At 50.7% G+C, this 8769-nt stretch overlaps 1 protein-coding gene across 4 annotated transcripts in view; it reads left to right on the plus strand.

Moving 5' to 3' along the window:
• Window positions 1-6113, plus strand: part of IMPDH1 (inosine monophosphate dehydrogenase 1) — a 27516-nt gene extending 21403 nt beyond the window's left edge. For all 4 annotated transcript variants that reach the window (XM_040644036.1, XM_040644037.1, XM_040644039.1 and 1 more), the window contains exon 15: window positions 4821-6113. In XM_040644036.1, the coding sequence (XP_040499970.1) occupies window positions 4821-4848 (28 nt within the window). In that variant the 3' untranslated portion in view covers window positions 4849-6113. The remainder of the gene's footprint in view (window positions 1-4820) is intronic.
• Window positions 6114-8769: the final 2656 nt, after the last annotated feature.

Here is an 8769-nt window from a genome sequence, read left to right on the forward strand (position 1 = left end):
CCCCCCCCCCCCCCCCCCCGCTATGGCCGACCCTGCTTTCCCTCTCTCACCTCCCCAGTTCTGTCCTAGCCACGCCTGCCGCCTTGCTGTCCTCGAATGCTCCCACCAGGACTGTTCCCTCTGTGTCCCCCAGATACCCACGTGGCTCGCTCCTTCATCGCCTTCAGGTGTGGGCTCGATCAGCATCTGGTTAGACAGACCCTCCCTGACCCTGTGCACAAAACAGCAAACCACTCCCCTACCTCCATCCTTAGCCCTTCCTTTTCCTGTTTTGTTGTTTTCCATAACATATCGCACACATACTCTCTGTTTCTACGTATGTGGTCTGTTTTCCTTTGTAATGTCTTCATCATGGAGAACAGCGTTGCTCTGAAATACCTGTTGAATAGAATGAATGAAATTAACGCACACTGTTGAGCGCAGCAAACAGAGGTTGCAAAGATAGGGTTGACGCCATGCTGGGCACTGTGTTTCACGCATTAGGTCATTTAATACAGCCCCATGCAGTAGAGACTTATTACCATCCTCATTGTCAGAGGAGAAATCAGGCTCAGAGAGGCAAAGTAATTTGCCCAAGGTTGCCCAGCTACTCTGCCACTGAGCCAATTGTGACCCAACCACTTGCTCTCTAGCCCCAAACTCCCTACCCCTCCCTTTCTCCCAGGGGAGCCCAGGAGAGCCCAGGGGCGAAGAAGGAAAAAGAAGAGAGGAAAGGAATGATCCTGCCCCCTCAGGAGAGAAGTAGAGCAGGACTGAGCTGGTGGGGCCCTGGGTGACAGGGCGCCTCGCCAGCCCCTGCTGGCCTCCTCCCTCCCCTCGTGTGGCTTCTACAACCCCAGGGCTGATCGGGCTCCCTCCCCTGGCACCAGCCTTCTTTGCCACACCCCCACCCTTGCCTGGGGCCTGGCTACACAGGGATCCCTTTCTGGCCCAGTGAGGCATGTAAGCCCGGGCTGACAGGCGTCCGGATGCCAGGGCAGCTGTGGCTGGCCAAGGGTGAGGTCACGGGCTGAGCACTCCATGCCTGGCCCTCCTCTCTCATCACAGGCCCACTCCTGGCCTAGCCTAGCTGCAAAAACTCCCCTCCAAACCCCTTCCTGCATCAAAGCCTTGCCCCCGTGGGCTCCGGCCTTTCCTAGCAAGGCGTCGTGTATGAGTTTACTGTTGCTGCTGTTAACAAATGACCACAAACTGAGCAGCTGCCAACAACACACACTTACTAACTTCCGTTTCTGGAGGCTGGAAATCTAAAATAGAGGCTCTAGTCAATGCTCCTTCTGGAGGCAGAGAGGACTCGGGCCCTCCTGTATCCCTCTCCTAAGGACTCTTATGATGACACTGGGCCCACCGGGATCATGTCCCCACCTCAAACCCTTGACATAGTCACACCTGCAAAGTCCCTTTTGCTGGGTAAGGTAACATATTCACAGGTTCTAGAGATTAGGATGTGGACATGTGTGGAGGGCCATTATCCAACTTTCTAGGACCCAGCTAGGATGCTCACTGCCTCCATAGCCGAGGGCATATTTACAGCACATTCACCTCGAGCCTCACTCTACTCCATGTTAAACACCATCAGTATTATCTCACACCGTTCCTCGGGGGTGGGCACGGATCCCCGAGGTACAGATGAAGAGCCCGGCCAGCTCCAGAGCCTGCAGGCTTGCCTTCATCCCAAGGCTACCTCCTCAGACTGGAAACGAGCCCCTCCCTCCGGGAAGCCCTCTGTTTTGACTCCAAGTCCCTGGCATTTGCATCCTGATCTGGCCTGCCAGCTCCCGGAGGCCTGGGTTGTGTCGCAGTAACTCGGGGCCCTGGTGTGGGACACAGAGGAAAAGGTACCTGGGCGACGTGGAGATAGAAGGAGAGATTGGATCTGTGGACTGGGGTTCAGGGTGGGCTCTGGGGGATCTATGACCCCCCTCCCCGCGTGTGCAAGGTTGTGTGCCTGTCCATTTTCCTGGGCAGAGGGAGCAGAATTTCCACCAGCTTCTCAGAAAGGACTCAATCTCCAAAGATCAAGAGAGCCTTCTTGAGGGTCTGTCGCCATCTGCCTTCCCTGGGCTTCCTGCTCTGAGCCAGCCTGTGGCCGGAGTTCACTCAGCACCAGGGGCTGGGGCTAGGGGAAGCTGTGCGCCCCGGTCCCCTACACACGCACTGGCTGTGAGGACACTTTCCTCCTCTTGGCAGAGTCTGGTCCTTCAGGGAGGAGCCCAGTCTTCCCCAAGAGGCCAGGATGAAGCAGGCTTTCCTCACCTCTGGGGTCCCTTATCACGTTCCAAGCCCCTGCCTGCCCTCAATCTCCCAGTGGCCCCGTCCTCCAAGCTTTTCCTGCCATTGCCCTTGCAGACATGACTTCACCCTCCTATCAGCGGTGGCCCAGCCCTGAGAGAAGGGGTGGAACATTCTTCACAGCTCTGCCTAACATAGGACTGGAACACAGGTCTCCTGGTTCCCAAGTAAGGCTGCTCCCAGACACCTTGTTAGGATCTCAAAACTGGGGATAGAGTTCGATGAATGGCTTATTTCACCGTGTACAACAAGAAGCGTGTTTTAAGCAATCTGCTCTAACAGCTGGAAGCAATGGAATTTCTGGTTTGCCCTCTTCACCTGCGCCCTTCTTCTGGGAAAGCTTTCACAAAGGAGCTCCTCCCGTTTCCCTCCTCCGGGCAGCTGATCAGGGAATAAGCCTGTGGTGGGAACAGGGCCCAGAGCGCAGAAACATGTAGAACACTAGCCGGTGTGCCCACAGCCTGCACCCCAATAGTGAACTCCCCACTCACCGCCCAGGAGAGAGCAGAGGAGGGGCGGGTGAGGGAAAGAGGGGATCCAGAAGGGTTCCTCTCTTCTCTCCCTGCAGCCAGCCACAGAGAACGTCCCCTCCCTCGTTCCCTGCCCAGCCCAGGCCCTCTGGGAGGTGAGGTAGACTTGAGTGTCCCCAGCATCAACTTTGCCATTTAGCGATCTGCCATTTACATAACTAACCAAGGCATCGAGTCTCCGGAAACAAGGAGCAGGGCTGAGATGAGGAGCAGAGATTGCTCTAAGTTTCCTCCCCAGCCTTCGGCGGTGGCAGCAGAGATGAGGGAAGCCGGCCAAGGAGAGCTAGGGGAATGGGACCTGGGCTGGGGCTGCTGGCTTCCCCTCTGGCGGAAGGGGGGGTGCTCCCTCTCCACCGACACCCTGATCAGACCTCACAGGGGTGCCAACGTAGCAGCTCTGTTGTCCTCCATCAGCCCTGCAGGCTCCTCGGCTGCTCCTCTCTGTCCTCCAAGCCTGTGAGGCATGGGGCGGGGAGGATCACGGGCAGAAGCGGCTCAGGGTTGCGGGTCTCCACTCCCCCGCTGGGGGAAACAGCTGAGTTCGGGGACACGTGTGGGAAGCCTTCAGGCTGTCAAAAATCAAAGCCCAGCTGAGTGTGCTCCAACACATTCGTGTGGGAGGAGGGGCAGTACAGCCGCAGCGGGGGACCTGTCCCCTCACCACCACCCCCCCATCTTGTGCCTGGGTGGTCCAGAGTAGGGGACCTTGGCTCCTAAGCAGGACGTGTGTTTTTTCACAGGGATGTGAGAACCAGGACACTTTTCCCTGGGGCCTACTCTGCCCTATAAAACTTGAACAGATCAACCTTGCAGATGGCATCACAGCTCCTACCAGCCACAACCTCTTTACCTCTTCCTGCTGGCTAGCCGGGATCTTGTAGCCCAGCCCCCCCCAGGAATCCTCCTCCCCCAGCCACTCGCATTTCCCGCTTGTCCCCACCACACTCCTGTTCCCCCAGCCCCCACCAACCTCTTCTGTCCACTGACCCCAACCTTCTCCACGCCCTCGTTCCCTGCAGCGGCTTTATTCGTCACTCCTGGAATCATAGACACCATAGTAACACAGTAGTAAACTCTTCTATCATCTTTCTGGTGTTCAAAGCTCTTCATATAGTGGTCTCGGTAAGTCTATGAAGGAAGGACTATTATTATCCCCATTTTACAAATGAGGAATCTGATACGCTGGAAAACAATAAGGCTGAGTGAAGTCTAAGGGCTGCAGAAACAGGGAGATGGAGACGCACGAAGCAGACACTTGGGAACAGCTGTCGTTGTCAAAAGATTAAAGCACTGGTGTTTTTTTTTTTTTAATTACAAAATAATGTGTGCAGCAGACCTCCCTGACCCCTGTCCCATCCACCCTAATCCCCAAGAACTAAAGACACAGAGAGATGAAATGCAGGGACTCACTGGAGGGACCCTCTGCCAGCCTGCCCCAGCTCCCCCACGCTAGGAGCCATCAGCAGGATGCAAGAAGGACCTCCGGGATCAGAGCAAGCTAGGGCTCGTTGGTTCCCATCTCCTTTCCCCGGGCCTCCTTCCCCTCACTGCTCTGTTTCCCATTCCCTTCCATTTTTCTTCATCTCCCTTGCCGAGAGCAGGCGGTCACCTGCAGGCACTGGCCTTCTCGCCGCTGGGAGGATGCTCTGACCTCCTAGGGGAGGACGGCCCCACAGGGCTTTTGTGTACGGGTTCACCACATTTGTGTGTATTCCTAAACAAGGCTGAGGAGCAAGAATAATCTAAGTGGGAGAGGCAAGGATGGTCTTGTCCTGGGCGGAGGCTTCCTGGAGAAGGGATGCTGAGCAGAGCCCCTGGTTCTTGATGTGGCTTTGGCTACTCTGAGAATTTACAAGAACCTTTTCTGGAAATGTCTGTGGGCAAGGTCACAAGGGAGTCCCAGGAAACCCAGAGTTCACTGCAGTGACGCGGGAGAGTTCACCAGCCCTCGGGAGCTCTGTGCTCTCTGCTTCTGAGCTCACTCCTCTCTCCTCTCAGGAGCAAGGCAAAACAGAACACTTCCTGAGCGGGCATGGAGGGGAGAACAGTAGCTTCACTGCGCATGGTCCAGACAAGGCAAGTACACAGAAGAACTGGGGCAGGCTCACCTAGACAATTCTGACCTGAGGGTCCAAAGATGGCACACTGGAATCAAAGATCTTGGTGATGACGGCTGTCAGCGTGTCTTCTGAGTCAATCACAAGGCTCCAGTCTGAACTGGCGTTCCCTCTACACGTGGTTCACAGCTGACCTCCTGGGGTCCCCCTTCACTCTCTTCCAAGGGAGCCCCTTTGCCTCTCTCCTGTGTTGGATCGCTTGTGTTCTGCACCCCACGTTTTCTGTTTTCTTGACTTACTTTCTGGTTTTGGTAGAACACTCTCTCTAGTAGCTTTTCCAGAAACTGTGCACGGGAAGTATACATTTTTAAATTTTACATGTCTGAAAATGGATATATCCTATCTTTTTACCTGACTGATAGCTTGGAAGGATATGAATTCTAGGTGGAAGTAAATTTTCTTCAGCATTTTGAAAGCATTGCTTTTAACTTCTGTCGTTGCTGTTGAGAAATCCAAAGCCTTTCTGGTATCTAACCCTTTGTATGTTACTTTGTTTTGGAAGTTTCTACACACTTCTCTTTAATTTGCCTTGGTGTGAGTTTATTTTCATTTTCAGTGCTGGGCCTTCGTGGACACACCTCTAATAAGCTGGCAACTCATGTCCTTCTGTTCTGGAAAATTTCCTCAAATTAGTTCAGTGAGGATTTCCTCCCTTCCATTTTCCTCTCTCTCTCTCTCTCTTTTTTTTTTTTTTCTTATTGGAGCTTCTATTAATTTAGTGTTGAACTCCTGCAGCTGTCCTCAAACGTTTTTATCTTTTGTCTTCTGTGTTTTCTTAGTAGGCTTGCTTTACTTCTAGGGGGACTTCTTAATCAGCTTTATCTTCCCAGCTCTCTACTGATGTTTCGTTTCTGCTGTCATGATTTTATGGTTCAAGACCGAATTCTCGCTGCTGCTGTGTTCTGGTTGTCCCTTTGCCTATAGCATCTTGTTCTTGGTTCCTGGATTCACTAGCTTGTCTTATTTCTCTAATGTTAACAATGGGCTTTTTGACACTTCCTGCTCTCTCTGTATAACCTGTTTCCTGCAAGTTACTTTTCTTGTTGCTTGTTTTGTCTCTATTTGCGTTAGAAAATTTCCTGGATGGGGATGCCTGGCTGGCTCAGTCGGTTAAGTGTCTGCCTTCGGCTTAGGTCATAATCCCGGGATCCTGGGATCAAGTCCTGTATCGGGCTCCTTGCTTAGCAGGGAGCCTGCTTCTTCCTCTGCCTGCCGCTCCCCCTGCTTGTGGTTGCTCGCTCTCTCTCTCTCTTTCTCTGATAGATAGATAGATAGATAGATAAATAAATAAATAAATAAATAAATAAATAAATAAAATCTTTAAAAAAGAGGGAAAAAAAGAACATTTCCTGGATGTCTGGTAACCTTTCGCTGTGATTAAGGTTGTGGAGGGTGAGACGGTTGGTCAAAAACCCTAAGTCAACTCACAGGTTGGATTTCCCACTGTAGGGTGATCTGTCTGGGTTGTTTGGAGGGAAACGTCTATGTCAGTATCTTTAGGTCTTTCCTCTTAGGCTAGTGAAATACCCCAAAGCAGAGTCTTCCAGTTTCCTGCCTAAAGAGCAAAGGTCCTACTCCCAGCTCTTTAGGAGCCCAATAGTAGGAGAAGGCTAGGGGCCTCTGCATTCAGCGTCCCATGTGACATGGTCACTTAATCCCCGTTTCCAGCATTTTCAGTATGGTATCTCTGTTCACAACTGCATTCGAAGCTTCACCAATCCAGACACGCTCTATCTTACCTTCCTCAGGGGGAAAATCTTCCAGACTCTGGCTGGGATGGGCAAGGGACTTGTAGCCCACTGGCTTGGAGTTAGGGAAGAAATCTAGGGATCTAACTGCTTTTCATCCTGGCCCTTATTTTAGCAACCTCTTCCACAGTTCCAGAGGGACCTTGGCTTGCCAGTTCCTGTGTTTTCTGAGAACCTTGCAATGTAAATCAAATTGGGTCTCCATTTTCCCCACTGCCAGTGGAGATGTCTTTTTCCTCAGGGCTGATAAGTCGGTAACCACATGGCTGTCTGCCATCCTGCTTCAAAAATTCTGTGGCTGTTGTCTGTTTTCCCGTTCTCTCCATCCTTGAGGATTTATCTTTCAATTTAAAAATCTCTTTATTGAGGGGGCGCCTGGGTGGCTCAGTCATTGGGCATCTGCCTTCGGCTCAGGGCCCTGAGATCGAGCCCCGCATTGGGCTCCCTGCTCCGCTGGGCGCCTGCTTCTTCCTCTCCCACTCCCCCTGCTTGTGTTCCCTCTCTCGCTGGCTGTCAAATAAATAAATAAAATCTTTTTAAAAAATTAAAAAAAATAAAAGTCTCTTTATTGAAGTTTTAGTGTGGTTTTGAGAGGGAGTGAAATTAGATATATGCATTTAATCACGATCTTAACCCAGAACCCTAACTTTCCTTTTGACTATATTTTTAAAAATATAATTCCTGGGAATAACTCTATTTGGTCATGGAAGATTGCTGTTTTAATGTACTGGGGTATGTTTATTTCTGTCTTTCCATTTAGAAGTCTTTAAGTGAACACGATTAGCAGGAAATGAGCCTTTCTATGAGGAGGATTCAAGGGAAATGTCTCTAGCAGGATAACTTTTATTAAGTAGATGAGAGAAAATCGGAGGCTGGATCCCAGTATGCAGCCTTCAGGCAGCCCCTAAATGATTTGGACGAGTTCCCTACTAGAAGAGGGATCCTATAGTGATCCCTGAGGGTGCATCCAGGGAATGCCTTTTGCAATGTTTTGTTTAGGGACCCAGTATAAATACCAGAGTTCATCGCTGTTCACAACTGTTCACATCGCTGTTCAGTTCATCGCTGACATTCCCTGGAGAGAGGATCAGCTGGTTGCCTGATTTGATCTTCAATCAGTTGAAGAAATTCTGTGATTAAAAAAAAAAAAAAGTGAGTCCTAGATGCCTTTCTGAAACACATCCCATTGCCCATATGGAACCCAGAATTAATGTTAATCTTTTGTCTTCTTCTTTTCTTTCTTTCTCCCCCTTCTTCTTCTTCTTCTTCTTCTTCTTCTTCTCCTTCTCCTTCTCCTCCTCCTCCTCCTCCTCCTCCTCCTCCTCCTCCTTCTTTTTTTGTTATTCCCTTATCTGACATTCACTGAGCGCCTGCCTACCCAGGGCATCTCTCTATGTGAGCTTTTTACAACTCTGTGAGCTCTCTTTGTGAGCTCTCTGTGCACAGAACCTGCCCTCAGTAACTCTTTCAACAGTGCCACCCCAACCTTACAGCACAGCAAGAGAGGGGGAGGTGGGAAGAGGGTCAGAGGCATATCCAAGGCCATGTCACACAGTAACAATAATTTTTCTCTCTGTGGCCTGTGATGAGGAGTAAGTGAGGATATTCCTAAAGCATCTAGCATCCAGCTTGGCATACAACGGGACACCTGGATTTTGAGGGACAGCTTTATGGGGTGCAGGGAGCCTCCTATTTTAGGTTCTCCTGATACTTTTAAATACTAGCACTTTTGGAGGAACACTTGAAGGGATTTAGAGACTCAAGATAACACAAACGAGCTGAAACTACTTAAATCAGTCACTGGGACAGGGTCCATAAAGTATCCACGGTGACGACCCTGCTCCTTTGTCATCTTTAACCCTGGGTTAGGCTTGGCCTGGGCTCTCTCATATTCCTGAAGGTGCACACTCTTTGATTCCACTGTTCTCCTCTCCTCTTTCACTGGAAACAGGTTCTAATCCACCTCTCACATGAAGCTTAGCTCACCAGTCATTCTCCCTGGTAGACATTTCTGAAACTCTGAGTATTTTTGAGAGATCAATTTTAGCCAAAAAAAAAAAAAGTTGCACACTGATGGGCATG

This window comes from Ursus maritimus, unplaced genomic scaffold, assembly GCF_017311325.1.
Source record: "Ursus maritimus isolate PB19 unplaced genomic scaffold, ASM1731132v1 scaffold_3, whole genome shotgun sequence".
NCBI lineage: Eukaryota > Metazoa > Chordata > Mammalia > Carnivora > Ursidae > Ursus > Ursus maritimus.